The sequence below is a fragment of the Aulonocara sp. 'chitande type north' Nkhata Bay genome, linkage group LG13, assembly GCF_057382095.1.
Source record: "Aulonocara sp. 'chitande type north' Nkhata Bay isolate Kocher_YH1m ecotype deep benthic linkage group LG13, A_spYH_male_GT1.1, whole genome shotgun sequence".
NCBI classification, from domain to species: domain Eukaryota; kingdom Metazoa; phylum Chordata; class Actinopteri; order Cichliformes; family Cichlidae; genus Aulonocara; species Aulonocara sp. 'chitande type north' Nkhata Bay.
Genome location: NC_141356.1, coordinates 30455455 through 30477881, shown reverse-complemented (window position 1 = coordinate 30477881; position 22427 = coordinate 30455455). Strand labels below are relative to the sequence as shown.

General features: G+C 41.7%; 1 protein-coding gene across 1 annotated transcript; it reads left to right on the top strand.

Moving 5' to 3' along the window:
- On the top strand, positions 1-22199 carry foxn2a (forkhead box N2a). Its single transcript, XM_086259822.1, has 6 exons — positions 1-191; positions 10903-11477; positions 13771-13895; positions 14755-14804; positions 15438-15506; positions 18031-22199. The coding sequence occupies exons 2-6, from the start codon at positions 10917-10919 to the stop codon at positions 18453-18455; spliced, it is 1230 nt and encodes a 409-aa protein (XP_086115948.1). The 5' UTR covers positions 1-191; positions 10903-10916; the 3' UTR covers positions 18456-22199.
- Positions 22200-22427: the final 228 nt, after the last annotated feature.

The following is a 22427-nucleotide window of genomic DNA, read 5'->3' as shown; positions in this document are numbered from 1 at the left end:
CCTGTTGCCATGACGACGGCGAGGGGTTTGGTAGCGTTGCCGTGCGCTGTGTGATCTGCGCGCTGCGTGTATGGAGGAAGCAGCTGCTGATCTGATCTCTGACATTGTGTGTGAGACAGACAAGACATCTGAATAAACTGCGCGCAGACGTGTCTTTAAACGCACCGCACCGAGGCACGCCGTGCATGATTGTGAGTAGCCGATTGTTTTTAAGTGGGTTGTAATTAAATAAGTGTTCGGCAGGATCCGGGCTGTGTTTCGAACAAGCTAAAAGTAAATGTGGTCAAGTGACTTTGCTTAGAGCAGCCAGCCAGCATGGCAGATCAAGCGACAGCATGTGGCCAGCTAGCTAATGTTAACGTTACTTCTCTCTTCTCCGGGCTTATGTCTTGGAGAGCATAAAGGGATATTACTTATAACACCAAAGAGTGTTTTGGAACATTCAAACAGATCCCTTTCTGCTCTTCCAGTTAAAATGTAATGCTAATGCTAGGCGGTATATGTGCCTTCCCCTGACCTGTCGAGCGGCTGCTAACGCTGCTCTGCCTGACGGTTGTTTCTCGGTGAGTTAAAGCTAGTAACATTTAGTGAACTTAGTGAAAATACGGCTAATTAAAACGGAGACAAGTTCCTTCGTAACAAACCCCGTGTGTCGGGAAATGTTGTGCAATACTCCGCGTAATTGCTCGTAACTTTGTATTCCTCGTTGTGCGTCTGACTTGTGGTTGCTTGTATGTGTGTGAGTGTGAAGTGTTTTAGGTGCTGTGTGCCTGTTAGTAGCTCCGGAGCATATCAGTTTTCTGTGCTAACAGCACTTTCAGCGTATCCTTTCCACCGATTTTGAGTCTCATTGTGTCTTTGAACGTCTTTCGCCTGTTTTGTCAGTCTGTAGTAGGTAGAAAAATTGAGCGACTTATTACTCCTGATACTGTTCAGACACATCTTCCCTGATAGCTATAAATAGTTGAATATTTCATTATATATATATATATATATATCGACGGCACCAGAGGTTTGGAGGCTACACTGGCTAGCCACATGATGTAATGGATTATCACAAGATTGTCCCAGATACAGAGTGCTCTACAAACAATGTCAGACTGTAGGAAAAATATCTCTGCCTACTGCAGTTGGCTATAATTTATATTTTGCTGTTGAATAGACCTTTATATACTTTCATGTGTTGTTTCTGGTGTTTGTGTGTGATGTTTCCTACCTTGCTGCCTGTTAGCATTGCATTTACTGGACTGGACAAACCTCATCTAAAATTCATTATGTGCACTGAGGTTTTATTCGTATATTTGAAGGGGGGGAAATGTGATGGAGAGACAAGTAGACTGACATTGTTCCTTTCACTTTGCCTGACAGTTGTTAAAGCCCTGGTGATAAATAGAAGACAAAGACACCAGGAGCTTAAGGGACAGAAGAAGACAAAAAAGAAACAGATGTTGTCAGTCTGCCATTATTTTAATGCCAGAATCTTTGTGGTCATATTGTGGGGTCAAACCATCTGGTGTCTTTGTAAAACTGACATGTATCCACTCATGTATGTATTTGTGCAGAAGCCTCTGAAGGGTAAGCACTTTTGGATCCGAGAATAGACATTCATTACTATAAATAAGACCTGCTGTAACCCACTGATGTGGTTATTGCAATGTGAAATGGCTACATGTCTTCAGGGATCGAAAACACTGTCAGTACCTTTTGAATTATCTTTATATATGCACCATCACAAGGTTATTTGAGATGTTGGAATTGACACTATAGACAGGCTTTGTAAGAGGCAAAAGACAGGGGAAATGGGAAGGAGACTACTTAGTCTTATTTCTGCTCTTTTTGAATGGGTCTGCTAACAGTACGCTGTGTTTGAAAAGGTAACTGGTAGACTTACGAGTGAGATCGCCGTGAGATGACAATATGAAACTGAAATTTACAACTTGACTGCACGACGACTCGTTCATGACATTGTTTGGAATCTTTTGCTTGAACTTCCTGACGGTAAACTCTGTGGGTGTTTTGACAGCCTATGAAAGAGTCATTTAATGAAATAGTAACAAACGAAAAGATAGTCTAATTGATGCCCACATAGTCACATAGTTAAGGTATCAGGTCCATCTTTTGATTACACTAATAGCAGTTTTATTCACTTTTTTGGGTGCTGTTTTACACCAGCTGAGCACAATAGTAGACGCAGGGGTGTCAAATGTATCTCAAGCTCCACGCATACGCTCAAGAATTCCACACTTCATTTTCACAACTTGGTAACCACAGTGGTGTAAATGTCGCTCGAGTCTACTGTACTGATGGGAGAACAGGAAAGCACTCGTCAGAGGATGTATAACAATGAAGCAACGTCACTGAAAAGACCACCGCAGCACATTTTTTTGTTGACCGAGTTTCGCACGGCCAAATAAAATCTTACATCCATTATCCCAATGTGTTAAGTAGGGCTGCCACAAACGATTATTTTGATAGTCGACTAGTCACCGATTATTTTTGCGATTAGTCGACTAATCAGATCATCATCCATTGGACGTACAGCGTACAGCTTATTGCACCAGCAGCATCTGGTCTTATATAACTATCATTAGTTTACAGCTTGAAGTGTTTGTGCTAACTAAAAATAAAGACAAGATGGTAGTTTATTAATTTTTAATGAAATTTGCAGATTATTTCGGTGAAGTTTAATAAACTCCTTGCTTTCTAAAATATAACAGGACACCGGAGTATATTCTCCAGCGTCTCACACTTCTGACAATCAGCTGTCTGCTTGACAGTTTTAGCTGTGCAAAAACTATAACTTTAATCTCAGCCAAACCGATTTACTCAGGAACAAATAAAATACTAAAGAAAGCCAAACAATAACATTTTTAAGTTATCTAAGTGACTTATATATATGTTTAACCTGACTAGCGAAAGACAGCGGTGGGTTTGAAAACGATTTGCTGGGAGTCCGGTGTTCTCACGGCTCTAGTTAGCCTTGCCCCCGCCTAGCTAACGAGCTAGTGGGTAACAGACGTCTCCGAAAACGTCGGAGCGCTTTTGAAAATATGTGGTGTCCTGATAAACTGAGCAGATATTTGAGGTTTACACAGCTACATTCTCGCCTGAAAATATGTTAAACGTTTATTTTGTGCCCCAGAAAGAATAAGAGTAAAGTTAAAACTAACTAGCTGCCGCCATTGTTGACAGCTGCGCTATGAATTCTGGGACACAGCTTCTTCTTCTTCGGGGTTTAACGGCAGCTGGCATCCTTGTACATGCAGTGCTGCCATCTTCTGTTTCAGTCCGTTATTACACTCTTAAATCCTACTACCGGTACTCATTCCTGCGTCCTTTGTGATCTTACAAAGCTTCAAACGATGCGTCGACTATTAAATTAGTCGTCGACGATTTTAATAGTCGACATAATCGTGACTAGTCGACTAATCGTGGCAGCCCTAGTGTTAAGTATGACCGATTAAATGTAGTAATAAGGAGACGGCTTGGGCCTGTTGTGTCATGTGGCTGTTACCTTTTATCCAAACGAGTGACACAACACGCTCAGTTTAAAAGTGCTGCTGCTGCCATGTAATCGGTCTTATCACAGAGTTGTGTACTTTGACCTGGAGCTGATGAAAGATTGTGTCCTCTGAAAAATCCACCATATTCTCTATAGATATGCGAGCGGCTGTGGTTTTTGAATTCATTACGAAAGCTGACCCACGCGGCAGCAACTTTTTTGGGGGGATTGCTTAACGCAGAGTAAAGCTGGTTTCTCACGGATTGGCTTAATAGATTTGTGCTCAGAGATTTGTGACCTACTGTTCTCTGCAATCCCTGTCATTACCAAGTACTTTGACTTTTTACTGAACATTTTAAATAGTTGGTGCTCGGGTGCTGTATTGGAAAAAGCTGAACAACTGATAACTGGCAGAATAAGGAAGTTTGGTTTCTTGAAGTGACTGTGTTACCACGATGCTGCTGTTGTGTGCATATTGCAAAGTTTAATCACATTTGAAAATAGAATATCTAAATTTTAGCAGGTGTTCTGCATTTTTTGTTGTTGTTGATTGATTTAAAGCCTAAAGTAAGTCTCCAGTAGTTTCAAATTACTTCTTTGGACCATTTTTTTTTTCAACTTTAACTTGTTCAATTAAACAAATAATTACTTGAGATTAGCCACTAATCAGTGACCTTGAGTTCTGGCTGTTGACAGTGGCCTGCCTGACTTTATGCTTCATGCAGTTTTGTAATGGATAGCTTGAGTGATCACTTAACCAGAGCCCCTGATTAGTTATAAAGGAGGGGCATCCCCAGGAGTATGCTGTGTGTTGTTGTTGTTTTGGGTCTGTCACATTCTTCTAATCAAACATAGGGGGCTAGCTCTGAAGTGAGTTGTAAATGTCAACACCTGAAAAGACATGTTTCCACTCACACGCCCACTCGCTCCTGTGGCCTTCCTGGTCATTATTTATTTTTTCTGTCCTATTTGGGTGATCAGCTTGTCTGCTCTTTGCGATGTTTCACATTATTTAGTCTCTCTTGAGAGTTCACCGTGCAGCTAAATGGCATCTATTTTTATGCCCTGAGCTTGGCACAGCTGTTTTACAAACTGGCGTCAGTGTTGTAATTAATGTCACAAGCTGGCAAAAAGACAAAACAGGTTGATTCTGCGTGATCTGAAAACCAGTTTTTCCCTCTTTAAGCGTCTGTTTAGACGTCGCATACTGGCAGCGGTTATCTCCTTCTCGCGGTGCCCCTCTGTTTACTCTACTTATTGTTTTACATCTCTTGATTGACTCTATGGTGAGTCGCCTCCCTCTACAGCCCCCCACCCCCTGACTGCTCCTTTGCCTGTCTCATTTCTGACTGTGTGGACTCGAGACACAGCCCATTAGGGCCCGCCTCACTGAAAGCAACAACTGATGTGGCTGTTTCCTTGATTGAGAGAAAGGAAGGGGTAAGGACGGCCGTGTCCTCTGTCACAGTGGCTCTTTGTCTCATTTGCTTAGGCAGAAATAAAAAGATTTATTTAATTGATACGACAACAACAACACAGGCTTACCAGCTTGTCTGTAAATCCTCACTAAGTATCATATATCAGTGTCAGTTTAAGTGTCTCAGAATTTCTACAACTGTAGCTTAGGTGTTTGGACAAAGTCAAATGTAAATGTCAAACAGACTGACCGCCTTTAAATAAGAATTTTATACTGGGCCGTGTACTTTAAATGACTCAATCATAGAATAATTGATGAGCTTGTATTACTAGACCAAATCTTTGCTCTTTCAAAAAGCTGCATCTCAAAAAGTAAACGGCATTGGAATAACTAGATTTCTACTATGCCCTTTCACCATCAAGAATGTATATTCATTGTTTATAATAAACGGTAAATGATTACACTCGGTAGTTTCTCTGCTGCTGAAAAAAGCAAGTATTTTGTGACTTTTCACTGACCATTTTAAGTAGTTGGTATTCAGTGCTCTAATGGAAAAGGTTGAATAAGTGATGATTGGCAGAATAACGAGGTTGTTCAGCACTAATTAAGATGCAGTTATTATAATACTGCCTAATAACAATACTGAGTCGATAGTAAACAACTCTTGGTGACTATTGTTGCTGTTACCATATGGTTCATATTTATAATTTGATGTTAAACAGCAACACATGGAAAGCAGAATTTGTAAAGTCTGTAATGTATAAAGCAAGAGGTCAGCTTTTTAAGTGAAGGGTTCAAAACTTCTTATATATGGAGCGGGCAGAGCTCAGTAGCTGTGTGCTTATATTTGTTTGCCACGTGTGTGTGCTTTGGTCGATTAAGTCAAATGGGGAGATTCAGTAAATATTTTCATTCTGCTGGAGCTTCGTGGTTGACATGGATATCTATCATGGTTTTGTCAGAGCCCAATAATGTTTTATTTATTTATTTTGTAAAATCAGGAAAGAAGTCTTTCCTCATTTGAGTTCCCTGTGGGGCTTTTTTGGTGTTTTCTGCGTTTCATTTGCAAACACTGTTGTATTTTACTGCACATAGAAAGTTTTCTCATACTCAAGGACTGACCCTTGACAATTATAGAAACGTTCTAATTTCAGCCGTTTCCTACAAGACCGTGGAGCTGTGTTTGCAAGCATACAGCATGAAGTTGTTTTTTGTTGTTGTTGTTGTTGTTGTTTTTTTGTTTTTTTTTAATATTTGAGAGGAACTGAGGTTGTTGTGTGTGTCGGTATGCTGAACTTACAGGCACATGACTGGAAAGATAAGGTTTCAGTGTTGGCTAGGGACTGGCATGTACTTTGGAAGGCCTCACCTCTGTTGACAGTCAAAGTGCAGTCTTGAGCGTTTGACTCTGAAGTTGTTGGAGGAGGTTACTGACGAACATGAACCGAGCCATTGCCCGGCCTTTTGATCGCTTGTTTTTCCCTGAGTGATTTCATTAGTTGATACATTAGGTCCAGCCAGGGTGTTTGCCAGCTATCTGTAAGCTACACGAAGATGGAACTCCTAGATTGGCCGAGTAAATACTGTTGCTTCAATAGACGCTACTTTGTAGCCTCGTGCTGCTCGATTTCACTGTTTTTGTCGTATAGCGGGCCTAACTGTCTCTGTGTGAAGTCTGAATTTGTTGTCTGAAAATGAACTTCCTCAACAGGCAGGAGGTGTTTCCTTCCCTCCCGGTCCTCTGTTTGAAAGTGCGAGGTGAATACTGAGCACTTCGGAAACATGACTAGAGCAAAAACAACTGCTCCTTTGTGCGAGCAGAGTGTGGGGCCAGTTGTAATGCTTTGTGCAAGCTTTTTCATTTGCTTTCACCTCGGACGCTGAGGAGATCCGTTAAAGTCTTTGACAAGTTTTAGTCAGAAATGTATCGTTAGGGCGTGCTTTAATAGTAGCCTAATTTACCTTTCAAAGTAATAGATTCTTTATTTATTATGACACGGTTTAACCCCCACCCTTGTAAAATAAAAGAGCAGGCCACTTGGCTAACCCGCTCTGGAACAGCCTCTCTCTCTCTGCCTGCTTCTCCCACTCTAACTCAGTCCCCCCTCCTTTTGTTTCATTCACATTTTTAGAGCTCCAGCCAGACTGGGTAGTTGCCTAAATATCAGTTAGGGTTTCGAATAACAGCCATCACAATGGGGCTTTGCGGCACACCTTTGTGTATCTGTTGTAGAGGTGTAACTGGTTTGTGTCAACTGGTTTGTTTCTTTGGAATAGGGTGTGGTGTCAGCGTATGAACTCGAGGCTGTTATCTATACAGAGGTTGTTTTTCCTTTTTCTTTTTGTTTTGCAGAGGAGAATCGTATGAAAGCAGTTTGCTTAACAAAACAGATTTTTTGGGAGCATAATTTCTGTGTTATATGAAGTAGGCCTTAATAGCTTAGTCAGTAGTGCCGTGACATCCAGGTTGGCAGTGGCCTTTCTCGCCGCTCTTTGTCAGACAGGTTTGTGGAGAACAGCAGCAGACTGCTGCTCTCAGCATTTTCCGCCTGTATTGATCTCCCCCACATTAGCCCTCTCTTCATGCACAGACATGAGCACAATTGCTTCCCTTACAGCATTGGCTGCCGTGGCAACTGAGTCCTAATTGTGAGATTCGCTCCCAGAAAACATCTCAAAGCAGTATCTCTGTATTTTAATGCCACTATCATCTCCTTTAAATTCCCCTGTACATATCTGACATCTCAACGGTTTGATTTCCCACTTAAAGCTATCTCCATATGTCTTTGTGTATTTTTGAATGGGCTAAGTGCTTAACAGGATAAAAGAGCAATTTGAAAGGGGAGAAAAATGTGCCTTGGCACCTGCTGTTAGCCTGCCTGTTTGCACATGAATATGATGAGGCTGGCGGATCGCACGGCTATTTTAACTTGCAGATGAGCCATCAGGTCAGCGCCATTGCAGCTTTGGTGTATTTTCAAGGATGAGTAGCAGTCAACAGGCCAGTCTGGCTTATTAGCTCCCTCTCCCCTCTCTGCTCTTTACATACTACTATCCCATTATTCAGTGGATTCCCAGCCGCCTCTCTTTGATGCCTTTTCATAAGAGCAATGATAACTGCAATCATTGCAGCAGCAGTGGTAATTGACCAGCTGCAGTCATGGTAAAACACTTCCTGTGTTTGGCTGGATGCACGACAGCCCTCTCATCCGTCCACTGTGCCTCTGTTGATATTCAAATGGCAAGTCATCAGGAGGAGCTATTTAAAAGAGGATAAGCTCTCTTTGGCACCCAGAGGCCCAGCTGAGAGGTCAAGTTTGGGAAGAAGAACTGAGGTGAAGCTCTGTTGTGCTTTAATGTTAATCCCTGATCTGATACTTTAGCTATATTACATCTTCTTCATGTCTCTCTGACATAAAACAGAATCGGGCTATCAAGGGTTTACAACCAACTGTGGCATATAAGTGGCCACACCTTTTAGTCAAATGAGCTGACGTATCTTTTTTTTTTTTTTGCCACACCTTTGCTGACTTCTTCCCTCCTGTGACCTATATATTTATACTCACAAAAAAGGGCTTAGTTGTTGGTCAGCAGGCTGTTTTCCATTTAACTACATTTTAAAAAGACTGGGTTTCTTGTCATGAAATCCCCAAGTGTCCTTTCTATCACTCCTGCATAAGAACATACATAAATATTGAGAATCTGCTAAAAAATCTGCCCCAAATTGTTGCCGTTCACCTAATTTGTCTAAATGAACTAGATATTTGGCCCAAACATGGCTAAATGTATTTTAAGATGATATGTCCCAAAGAGCTTATCCTGAGAGAATAAAGTCAGTATAAACATAGTCTGTAATGCTTTTAGGAAGCATGAATAATATTTTCTTCTGAACATGTGCACTTGTCTCTCTGCTTCTTCATTTCTTTCTTGCTTGTTGACATATTTAATAACTTTGCTTTGCTGAGAGCTGTGATTCAGCCTAGATTGACGATGCCTTGCACAGCCTACCTTACTACCTCTAAGCCTCACTTGCCTCTCTCTCTGTCTTTCTCACAGGTCTAGGTCTCTCTGTCAAACCTTCTGTCACGCTCGGTCCTTTCAGAAAAGTCTTCTCCCTATTGTTATCTCTTTCTGGGTTGATGCTGCCTGACACTTTGCCTTTGGCCTGGAAAACTTATTGACTTGCTTCTTTTTTATCTGTAATTTAAATCGCAGATGTTTATGTGATGCACTAGAGCAATTCAGCTGCGCTGGAATATCCACTACCCGGGGAAAGAACTGAAATCCAGAATGCATGATAAATCTAAGACAATGTGCTGTTATAACAGGAGTATATACACATACACTGAAATGCACACTTTTATTGTGTAAGAAATCACAGACGTCTAGGCCTAGCTCCTCTCCTTGGCTCGAACACCTAGCCCTGCTCTCCTTGTGTCATTCCCCCCCCCCCCCCAAATGTCCACTTGGAAGGCTAGACTTTTCTTCTTTTGAGCCCCAAAAGAGAGGGTCACAGTCATGGCCAAAAGGAGAGAATTGGGGCCATAACCAGAATAGTATCCATCTGCTATAGGTTTATCCGCTTATTGAGAGTTTAAAGGTCATTTTGTAAATGCACTAATGCCTCTTTCCCCCCCTCCTGTCCACACTGACTGGGTTTGACAAACTGATTTGTGTGTATGTTTGTGTGCGCTCACACTCTCACTCCTGTCTTTGCCACTGTGCAAACACATGAGTTTGACCCAGTTCTTATCACAGAAATGAAAAGGCATGCCCATCCACCACCACGCTGCGACTTTACCTCTCTGACCGTCCAGTCTAATTCCCATCAAAGTCCAGATCCAGAACATCCTAGACCTTCCCAGAATCGGGACATGCTGTAGACCTCAGTAGAAGCATTTCTTTTCAGAGGCTTTCTTTTCAGTGATTTGAATGTGCCAGAGTCAGCTCAGGGTGGGTTAATTATTTTTCTTATGGATTCTTGCTTGTGGGATTTCTGCTCTTAATTGAAGGGATGGCAGGGTTGTCATGGTGACACCCAGGACATAAAGCTTGTTGTGAGCTGACACGCGGAGTGATCTCTTTGTGCTCTTGGCCTCAACAAGCAGTTCGATTCAACATTATTCACATAATAATAAAACACAATAAGTACTGCACACAAACTGCTGCTTGTATTTTATGGGGACAAAATTTATTTTCAGATAATGTGATGCTTAGTTTAAATTTCCAGTAATGTAGGTTTGTCTGTAGCCCAGATCATTTCTCACTCGAGCTTCAACTTAAACTGCGACAGGAACTCTGGTGTTTAAGATAAAAGGCCTCTTCAGAGCTCATGTTAAAAAGTATTGATAAGTGTACTCAGGTTCATTTTGTTAATGATAAAGTGCTCTGGCATTTCCCCGTGCTCCTAAATGACTGACAACTCTTAGGCTTGTAGCCTCTTTACACAACTTAATATGCCATGCGACAAATGCAGACTTGATCCTGGCTGAATGTATTTCGGTCCGTAAGAGCTATCCAATCTGTAAGATGGAGTCCTTGCACTTATTCCTGCAGTCGCTGGCTGGTTTCATGCTCATTTACACATAACGAGCAGCTGGGTCTTGTCTGAAACGAGGTAGGCGTTGAGGAGTGGAGCCTTAAGTCAGTTCACTTACTTGAGAGGATGTCCTCGAAGGTCCTCACGTGGAGTCGAGAGGAGGAGGAGGAGGGGGGCTGAGAGCCTCTTGGTCCTCGGCAGGGATGGAGGAGAGAGGCAGTGAGAGGGCCATGAATTGCAATAGAGGCCGACAGCAACAGGGGGTGTGCCCCCAGGGAAACTTAAGAAAACAAGGCCAAGGCTTGGAAGAGCACATCCTTCCAAAATGTCACTTTGAGTTATTTCATACTGCAAACTTTGCTTTTAAATTACTTTGAAATCTTCCTTTTTTGATCTTGTCTTTGCTGCTTGATATTAACAACCTTCTTTTTTCTTTCTCTCCAGACCTCTTTGATTTAATGGGTCCAATTATTGGGATGTCACCAGATAAGAAAACGGAAATTCCGGGTATGCAAGAGGAGCGGGCAGGGCTCAGAGGTGTCTGCGGTGTAGGAACGCTGCCCGAGGCGGAGTGCGCGTCCAGTCCGCTGGCAACTAGCGTGGATCGTACCGGAGGCACCGAGGATGAGGAGCTCACTAACCTCAACTGGCTCCACGAGAACCTGCTTCAGAACTTTACTCTCGGGGGCCCCGAAGCTCAGACGAGCGGCAGCCCCCTCTTTGACATAGAAGGAGACTACGGGTCGAACCAGGGCCCGTCGTCCTCCTCATCTTCGTCACACAACAGAGGCAGGGAGAGGGATTCGATGAAGTCGAAACCACCTTTCTCATTTTCCCTGCTCATCTACATGGCCATCGAGCAGTCTCCCAGCAAGTCGTTGCCTGTCAAAGAAATCTACGGCTGGATACTCGAGCACTTCCCGTATTTCTCCAACGCTCCCACTGGCTGGAAGAACTCAGTTCGTCACAACTTGTCCCTGAACAAATGCTTCCGCAAGGTCGAAAGGAGCTTGGGAAAGGTAGGTCTCAAAGTGACTTCAAACTTTTATGCACGTCACTTAGATTTACAGTTATCCTTCTGTAGTTGTCAGCATGCATCTGTTTGATGATGTGACATTTACAGTTACAGTGGCTTTGTTTAGCACTGTTAGCAAACAGTGTGCTAGAGTGTGAAGCTGCCACATGGCTCATGTGACACACAGCTGCACAGAACTCTGACTCGGCTATGATAAGGGTGGAATCCAGTCAAGGTCAAAGATCCTCCTCCTCCAGAGGATATGCAAACACCGCACACCGAGATAGGACAATATCTTTAGAAACACGTCAAGGTAGTGCAGCTAGAGAGAAGCCTCCCACAATCTGAACCCACACTGCACAAAGGAAGCAAACGCGACCTTAAGTCCTGAAAGTGCACAAAGAACAATCTTTGTCTACCTGGTCCTGGCAGACATACACATCATTTCATTTATGGTAGCTTGTGTTTCTACAAGTAGTGGCGACAAATAACAAGGGGAAAAAAGAGAAGCTGGCCTACTCATGTTCACATGCTTGTAACAAAGGGAAGAACACATACTGCATATAGTGTGCACACATGTCTGTGAATTTGAAAAGTTAGTAAAGCTGTGAATTTACTCACTAACGGCTGTTATTACGGTTTAGTCTGAAAGGGTGTGTGTGTGTGTGTGTGTGTGTGTGTGTGTAAAAAGTGTGGAGAAGTAGATTCCTGGATTCTTCTGTGTAACGGTAAACAGTGGCGGTGGCACAATACCCTCTAAACACCCAAGAAGTCTGTGTATCATGAGATTTTAACATTGTGAGAGGATGTGGTTTGAAGCCCCATGTCATGGCTGTATCTGGCTAAAACCTGATATTTGCCCATCTAGGGTGGGAATGGCAGTTTGCACTCAGCGTGTAGCAATACAATGCAGTATAGTCCGCTTAGCATGCAGGTGCATAGCATGAGCCCTCCGTCTGCTGAGACACTAGCACCAGTTTCACATGACACTGGCTGGTGGTTTCCGTTGCTATGGAGACATTTCCTTCTTCCTGCATCAGAGCTGGTTGGTAATCTGAGTCAAGGTTATTCTCCTCGCTGTATTCTCCCAGACTGGGCAAGAATACGCCACCATCAGATAAAGTGACACACACATCACCAGCAGATACAATTATTCTTCACAGGGAGCTGTTGAGTAAAAATTTCCTCTCATTGTAAAAGCGTTTATATTGCAAAGTTTGGTATTTGCTATTTTTCACTGTGGGACTGTAATGAAATTTGAATCATTGCTGCGGTCACTATAGTCCCACCAGCTCTGACAGCGAAACATTTCAGGAATTCTCATCATTTTTTCAATATTGCCATTTGAGCGTGTTGTGTCTAAAAGGTGCTGTGAAGCTTATAATTGAAAAGTGATTTGGAAATGAAGTGCATTTCCACAGTGACTAATCTCTAAAAGGTTTGAGTCACACTTGACTTTTTTCCCTGATAAATGATGATCTTGTCATTTGTAGTTTTGTGCAATTACTCAGCTGTACAGATCACCCAAAGTCCTCATTAAGTCTTTAAAGGTACCCTGTGGATTATTATCTCCACTAGTTGCGGGCCCTGTTTTGTTTACATCTTGCATGAGGATACACATACCAGCCACATGTGGGATACATGGCCACACTGTTCTGCAGCAAAGCGGTGAAAAGGATTGTGAGCTACCAAACAGAAATATGAACAAAGCTTCCATTAAAATAATGATTATGTAAAATTTGCTGAGGTGGGAATTGCATGCAAATTGTTTGTAAGGCTTCAGTGATTCAAAATTAAAATTGTGTTCATTACTTACAGTTTTAATTGAACTCATGTGATCAAATATTTAATCGTACAAAGTGACAAAGCATGTTATTTTTACTAAAGACCTAACTCACAAACGTTTATAGCATGTTTTCGCTCTGATTTTTATTTATTTATTTGGATTTTTTTTCTGAAAGCCAGACCGAACATACTGTATTTTTGGTGTTTCTTTCAGGATAATGTTCTGCCTGCTGCTTTTCTTTTGTCAGTTTTGTTCTCTTGCGTTGAACCAAATAAATGACGTAACAGCTTTTGCTTAGTTCATGGGGACTGGGAATGTTTGGGCAACAGGATAAGACGCCATCGTTAAATCCTCTGAAAAGAAGATCATATGACAGGGTTTTTATTGTTTAACATCAACAGATCACCTCCCCCCTGACCTCTGCTCACAGTTTCTTATGTGGACTTTCTGGCAGCTTCATTACTTTGTAACAGGGGTTTAGAGATTTGACTGTCCCTGCTTTGTCCTACAGGCCAATGGAAAAGGGTCGCTCTGGTGTGTTGACCCTGAGTACCGCCCCAACCTAATTCAAGCTCTTAAGAAGCAGCACTTCCCAGCCGCACATGCCTTCTGCACACCACCCGCCTCCCCACCCAGGTGAGCGGTCATCACTTTAATCATTCAATTCAATTTGTTGCTTATGATGGTCAAGGGAATTATTATGTCTCAAATATATTTTGCAGGGATTTGTTTTGGACATAAAAGGAAATACCTGAACTTTATTTAGAGCAGGCTTGTATTAGCGATTGGCTTTCAGTATGATTAAAAAAAGTGAACTTGGTCACATACCAAATCCAATATGCTTCCATTAGCTCCTTTAGACTTACAGCAATACACTTAGTGTACCATGGTGAGTGATGACTCACCCGTGACAGGTAGGAGCACAACAGTTTGAAACTCTCTGTTGTTAGTTTAACAACAAGAAGAGCATTATTCTCCTCACACTCGTATGTATATCAAACCAGCTCCTCCCTATGGTCACAATGCCACAGCTTTGCTAAATGTAACTAACACATAAGACGAGCAATTGAACCGTAAACATAATGGGGAAAAACTGAGAACAATTCATTTAGACAGAAACATGATAATGCCCAGAAGCTTCTGCAAACCCAGAACTTCCCCAATACTCACGCTTCTGGGAAGCTACAGTACAAACACTTCATGTAACAGTTTCATATACACCACCATAGCATTTTAGTAGACAGAACCCATATCTTCTGCTTTTATTGTGAAACATGGAGGTGGAGGTATACCATAAGGAGCAGCCTTGATTTCTTTCTCCTGACTTTAAAATCCCTTTTTTTTAAGCTGAGGAAATATTTTATCTTAACAGGTTTGTAGTCATTTGTAATTATTTGATAACTAATTCTTAATAAAAACACAGTTTTGAAAGGGCAGAATTTGGCTCTTCAAACGTATCATCTGACTCTTGGTGTCCTTTGTTTACTTTCTGCAGTGCCTCCTCACCCCCTCGTCATCTCTTTCTACAAGGTTGCTCATTTAAAGGTGAGAGAAAAGCAAATTGATCAAAGTTTTCGTATTTGTAAGCTGTTTGCCCAGCAATGTGCAGATGTGTAGTGCAGTTTTGTTAGCGTGTGTTTGTGCACTGTTTTGATTATGTTGCCTTTGCACATTTCAGTCCCAGAACATTCAGCATCACTGTGCTTTTATGCTCAGCTCTTGGTTTGATTTGTTGCTTTCAAGTCATTGATGCCTCATGTTGACCATAATGTTGACAGCTCCCGTCGATGTCTCTTCCCCCCCCCCCCCCCCCTGCCTCTTGGATTTGTAACCTTGACGACAAGCAGAGGTTCTGCTGGTGCTCAGTATCGAGCACTCAGTCTCACTGTAATCATTAATAATTTAGAGCCCTAGAAGTGAGCTGTGAGGCTTTCAGACACTTTGTCAGATCTCATGAGATCAGATGCATTCTGAAAATCATGGGCTTATATTTACTCTGATTTGTTTTTGCGAGTCCTCTGCATATCCCGTGCGTTCTGTAAGCACTGATTGGATCGCCGAGTGTATAGCTTAAAAATAATGGAGCCCAGTCGGTCAAGCCAGTCCTAGTAGGGATGTCATGCTACCATGCTTTCACACCGTAGGACTGACCATCGTGCATGTTCTCTCCTCTTCCAGAGTCTGACATTGATGCTGCCACTGCCATGATGCTCTTAAACTCTGCCCCTGGGCACCACGTTGACCCATGTAAGACAACCTACAAGTAGCCATACTTTCACCTCTTCTTTTAGCTTTGTGTCCAACCCCTGACATACCACCCGTCATTGCTTAAATTTTCTTTGATGTTGTGTGTGTTCAATTCTGATGTACACAGCTGCAAGAAGAAGTTTGAATGTCTTTGAATCATCAGAATATCTGCTTTGTCTAATGATAGACAATGTGTTTGTTTTTTTTATCTTCATCTAAGCTGCAGTAATAGACAGACAAAATCTCACCAAACTAAAACCACACAAATAGTTGTAGTTCACACTTTACACACTTAGTAATGAAAAATTAGCAATGAAGCAAAATGGATTCATCCGTATCTCCAAGATGTCTTGATTGAAGGGCCCTCTTTAGGTCATGTCAGTGTGTTTCAGATGGGCTAAAGTTAGGAATCAAAAGGTAAAAACATTTGTATATAAAGAAAAGGTAGATGAAGAATAAGGGTTTTTGTTAAATTTTAAAAGGGCTTTCTGTAAAAATAAGTTCTGAGAAGTGATTTAAAATTGGATATACTGATTTTGGTAAGTTCCTCTGGTAAATAGTTCAACACTCTGAGAGGAAATCAGAAAATGACGCAGGCTATAGGGCGGGTTAGGAGGCTCTGACCTGAAGAGCATAACCAGCAGCTTGGTTCATAAAGTCTGTTGAAATCTGATGTAGGTAGGAGCAAGCCTGGGTAAGGCTTTAAAAGTAATGAATAAGTTTTTAAAATCAATTCAGTATCTAACAGGAAGCCAGTGCAGTGTAGCCAGGATAGGAGTGATGTAGTCTGGTCTCTTTGATTTTGTTAAGAATCTGGCAGCTGAATTTTGAACAAGCTGGGGGCGGGAGATGAACCTTTGGCTGAGACCCGAGTTGAGGGAATTACAGTAGTCTAAACATGATGAGATGGTGGCATGGATGACTTTTTCAAAGGCCGCTTGAGATGGAAACAAAAAAATGTGTAAACTTTTGTAAAGTTTCTTAATTGTAGAAAGCAGGATTTTGGTGATTTGTGAGTCAAAAGAAAACTTGCATTAGAACCAGGTTTTGAGTGGAATTCTTGAAGTTGTAGGGCAGATTTAAGTCGCTTTAATTCAAACTTTATATTTAAATAGCACCAAATCACAATGGTCATTTCAAGGCTCTTTATATTGTAAGGTAAAGATCCTGCAATATTAAGAGAGCAGAGGGCACTAAGAAAGAGGGCCAGTGTTGAATAATTCAGAATGATTAAATGCAATAGTGGTGTACAAATGGGAAGTGAAGAAGAAACACATGGGAATCATGGGAAGCCCCCAGCTGCCCGGTTCTATTGCAGCATAACTATAGGTGGGCTAGGGTCACCTGATCCAACCCAAACTATAAGTTTTTTTAAAAAAAAGAGAAAGTTTCAAGCCTGATCCTAAAAGTAGAGATGGTGTCTGTCTCCCAAACTGTCATAGGCTCTTTAGAAACTATAGCAAACGCAAGCAAGTCAGCAGTCTGAGAGCAAAGTGCTCTGTTAGGATCGTAAGGTACTAAGACGTCATTAAGATATAATCAGGTCTGATTATTCAAGATTTTAGATGTGAGTAGAAGGCTTTTAAATTAAATTCTGGATTTTACAGGTAATGACAGGGAACATAGTTCCTGTATTGTGACATCTATGATTTAACGTCAGAGAGACTTCTTAAGATTTGAGATTGTATTTATGTTGATACTTAGTAGAACAAACAACTGTGTATTATCTACATACATGACGGGGAAAACGCTTTATTTATGGATTACCTGACCCAATGGAAGCATGTAGATGGGGAATAAAAAAGGATCAAGAACAGACCCAGGGGAGGTGGGCTGAGGATGAGAATTCTTCCATTACAACAGAAAAAGGATCTGTTTAATAAATAGGAGTGAAACCTGGACATTACAGACTTCAACATACAACTGTTTGTGCTATTAGTTCATTGTTTGTCTATAACAAACAATGAACAAACTCAACTGAACCTCTAGCTCAGGCTTTTTTTTTTCTTTAAAATGTATAGCAAGACAGCTTTAGGAAGTGATTTTAGTGCTTGATCTTTCAACAGGGCAAAAAATACCATAACAAATAATTTCATGTATTTGTTAAGGTGTATTTATTGAAATCACAGTTAATTTTAAAATCTCTCGTTTAGATTTTGATTTATTTTCTCAATGCAAAGTTTATATTTCCTCTTGCAAAGGTTCCCACAGAATCATTAAATGTTTACTTTTTCTAAGTTTCTACGTCTTTTACGTCCCCCCCCACGAGTTTTAATTCTGCTTTCACATTCATGCAGCAAGCTATTTTAAAACTACGTTTTCACTGCTGGTCCTAGACAAATCTTAGTTCTGCTTTAAACTTGTAAACAAAACAAGTTAAAGCCCCCGAGTGTCTTAATGATGGTGTCACTTTTTTTTTTTTTTTCTTTCAGAAATCTTATTTCAAACCAGTCATTTATCTCTCTGTAACAAGACATCCTCATGCACTGAACGGTCACTTATCAGGCTTTCATCCTCTCCTCAGGCAATTCTGACAGCCCTCTGGACCTCTCTCGGCCCGACTCTGTCTTGGTGAGCAGCGATCCAAAACAGGACCACAACTACAGCAGCGCAGCCCTGCAACGCTGCTCCTCTCGCTCCTCCTCATCTTCTCTTTCCTCCCTGGACGAAGGCGGCTGCGAACGTAGGCAGTCTCGCCGCGCCGGCAGCGAGGGTTTCCACAGCGACGAGGACTCCGACCTCTGGGACGAGAGGGGCGTTCACCAGACTTCTCGCCGTCCGCTCGCCGTCAAGTGGCCCCTTAGCAAGAGGGCGCGACGTGAAGTCAAGCCAGAGCTGGACGAGGAGCTGAAGGAAGCCGCCGGCTCCTTGCTGCACCTCGCCGGTATACGCAGCTGCACGGAGGGCTCCAAACGCACTGTCAAGAGCACAAAACTTAGCAGGAAATGAATTTTCTTTTACCCCCATAAGACCCTGGACCCAGTGAAACCCTAACCTCTGACCCCCTGTGTCCCAGTGTGCCTCCTTCTCCTAATCTGATCGTTCACTGGCCATTTTGAGCCTTTTTTCTTTTCCTTTTTTTTTTGGTTTGTTTGTTTGGGAGTATCTCTGTCCAACAAAACAAATGGCAATAGTATCGTTCACACAGGAGAACAAAGCCATATACATTAACTCGGGGGTAACTTTTGAGGGTGGGTGTTTGGGCTTATGGAGAACCATCAAGATACCTATCCAAAACGACCTGCCTGCTTTCTGTTGGATTAGAGGACTGTGATTCAAGAAGTTTCCTCTCAAAGACAAAAAGTGACACAAGAAGAAAAAAATAAATAAAACAAAAAAAAAGCTGAAAGCTGGTTTTATAACTCAAAGCGTTGCATGCTTCCTCTTCAAACCCGTATCCTCTTCCAAGTGAATCTATTTATGAAGCGAACGAGTGCATGTTTGTAACAGATGAAATCTAACCTCCTGGTGTTGACATTTTCTCCTTTTATTTTTCCTTTTTTGTTGGTTTTGTGCTAAAGGAAAAATAAATTACCACTGTTTGGAAAGGAGTTCCTGCTCTTGTAGAAGAAAAAAGAAAGAGATGCAATAATTAATCCTCAACCTTAACTTTCTGACATTATTCCATGGTGGCATATATCAGTCAAGTATGCTAGTTAAACTTTACAATTAAGCGAATGAACGGAGTAGTATTATGATCTTCTTATGCGATAAACTTACTACACGCGAGCCGCGTCTCGTTTTCAGGATTAGCAAAATGTGGATATAGTATTACTCTGCCACTGCCAAATTGAGTTGCAAAGTTAGCTAGGACTTTGCTTGATTTTGCGCAGCCATTGCAGCACAGCTGTTTTCTTTCTGTTTGTGTTTGTTCGTTTGTTTTCTTCCCAATCCACTGTTAATGGGACATCTTTTCTCATGTTTGGCGACAACCTATGCAAAGGGTACATCTGCCTTGTTTTGCCAGGTGTTCGCTGCGTGTTCATAGGTTATCCTCCATAAATGTTCTTTTTTGTGTGCACATACACATGTGCGTATCACAGTGCATGCTGACATCAGCTGGACCCTTGGATGACAGTCACGAGAAAGAGTTTAAAATTTTTTTTAATCCTTCTACTGACAAATACAATGAATATAATGTACTATCGTAATGACACATCTCCCTGCTACTGCTGTACTGTAAGAGCTGCTCGGTGCTCTGCTTGCTTTTGGGCTTTCTGAATGCAGAGTTGGCTAATAGTGAGGCGAGGGGGAAAACGGAGCGGATGGTAAATGACCGCCACGTCTCACGCCAATATTTGGATTTGCAGTTTGATTATATCTCTGGCCTTGTTTATGATACCTTGTACTTTAGATAATTACTAAGTTATACAGGTAATTTTGAGTTGGCTGATCTTGTGGCCAAGTTAATTCACATCTTGAAGGAAGGTGTGTGTGTGTTTTTTGTTTTGGGGTTTTTTTCTGTTCTGAGACCCACAGCATAGAGCATCCAAATGTAAATAACAAGAAGGGGGACAGTATAGTCACAAAGAAGTCAACTCTGTACACGCAGTTGCTCGCAGGCGAGATGCTGAAGACGCTTGTTTGTGCTCTGTGCTGTGCCCTCGGTTTTGGCTGGCTGCTAGTTTTTCGTCCTTGCTCTTCCTCCTAGAACAAAATAAGGAAGTGCACGTTCTCTTCTCAAGCTGTGAAATGGAGTGTTTATTGTCAGTTGATTGCACGCGGTTCTCTGAGGGGAAGTTGCGAGCCACTTGCATAGAAGGCCACAGTTTTCTGTTTTTTAAAAAACAAACAAACAAAAAACCCCAAATAGAAGCAGCGTACAGTCAACAGTAGCATAGATGAGTGATAGGATAACAAGCTGGAAAATGTATTCCCCCCCCCCCCCCCCACTGTACTGGATCACATGGTGTGACTGGTAGTATAGCGTGCATGGTCGGTGCCAAACATTTTGTCGTGCCACTGATGCAAAGCTGCAAACTGGCTGCTTTGTTTTTTTTTGTTAATATCTATAAACCCCTCCTACTGCCACACTGTAATTGTGATCTGGAGTTTTTGAATCAGGAAACGGGCGATGACTCTGGTCAGTACGGTGACATAACCAATCTTTTGGTTTACATTTGTCGCTATTGAGTGGGAACTGCTCTTTGCAGACTAAGCCGCAGTTCTCAGCTGATAACCGAGTGCATACACTGGTCTTGTTTAGCTGTGGAAAAAAAAAGAACAAATTGTTGTTCATTAATCATCAGCTTATTTATGACTTTAATTTATGGGACTTTTTCCCCCGAACGCATCAGACACTGGTTATTTAAAATAAATGACTAGGCACAGTAATTTTTTTCCCTTCATTCTGTGAACTTCCTTTAATAAGTATTTTTGTTTTTCTCCTTGTTTATTTTCAGCAACACACCTTCCTCCCCCTCCCCCCCCCCCCCTTTTTTTTTTTCTGTCTTGTTACAGTGATTAAGTATTTTGCCAATGTCTGTTGTCTTTAGAGCGGGTGTGTTTTCAATCTAACCATGACTGCCAGGTTTTCTTGATGTTTTTGTTTTGCTTTTTGTTAGGTTGGATAGAAAACAGTTAATTAACATTGATCCTGAAACCTTTTTCTGTTGCCAAATCGATGTACAGCTGGGGTGTAGATAAATTTAAGATTGATGCACCCAATTCCCCCCCCCCCCCCCCCCCCCCCCCCCCCCCCCACACACACACACACACACCACCCCATGCGCACCCCAAGTTCTTCTGGGCTCATTTAATCATATGGTTTTGTTTAGGTATTATGACTTAAGTAGTCAAAGAAACTGGAGATTAGCTGTAAGACTCTTTTATAAAAGTACTGCCACCCCATAACTCATGCTTCCAGGTTTTGTTATTGAATGTTTTTGAATATCACTGTAAAACTGGATCTGAGTTACTCAGTCTTCAAGCAGCTGCTGTGTAGTTTTCAGACCTACTCTTGAGTGTCGGGACAGCCGCAGAGAAGTTTTGGAGAGGCTAAAAAAAATCAGCCTCATCCTTTCTGTAGCACTTGAGAAATAAAAGAAATGTTTGTCTCAAGGTGACACCGAGCCAGTCGAGTCGATCTGTGGGTGAGCTACCAAAACATTTCTGGGTCCCAGGACTTGCACAATTCCAAACCCAGTTCCCTTATTGCTCAACAGCTGTTATAAAATATTAATTATGTGATTCTGTTGCATTTCCTAATTTCTTATGGGTGTGCTGAGCATTTTTTTTTTCTTGCATTTGACAAAGCTGCCAACCCAGTATGAGTTTGTGTCAGTTGTCTGCCATGTCCATTGGACCGACACACCTTTTTGGTTTTTGTATGCTAACCTCTGTTGATAAAATGTTTATAAGATTTATTTTCGCCAAAGATATGCAATTGCATTATATATGGTATTACAAAAATATTAATAAAAACCTGTTCTTGTTTATTGCCGTGTGCATCTTTTGGTTTCTTTGTGGAAAATGGGGCTTGACTTGAGTGGGTTTTTTTGGTTGATTTTTTTTTCTTTTTTTCCTTCTTTCTTTTTTTGTCTGTAAGAATTTTTTGGATCGATCTTGTCACCTGCTGCGAAAGCCACAAGATCAGCGATCCTTGACTCTGTGGTTCTCGGTTTTCACATAACAGTGCTACAGCTGGGAGATATTTCCCACCAAGTCCAGCAGTTTCTTTTGACTGCGCAGGCTTTGCTCAGCACTAAGTGTGGCAGCACCATGACACTTTCCCTTTCTGTCTTCTCCTTCATGTTTTTTTTTTCTTTTTTCTTTTTTTAAATGGCCGGCTGCCAGAAGTGCACCTCGCATTAATGTAAATTCCAGGGCTGCGCCAGTGATGGATGCATCATCAGATGTGCTAACGACACTCTTTGCTGTAAGTTAATTAGTCATGGAGGACTGTGGGATGAACACAGTGTG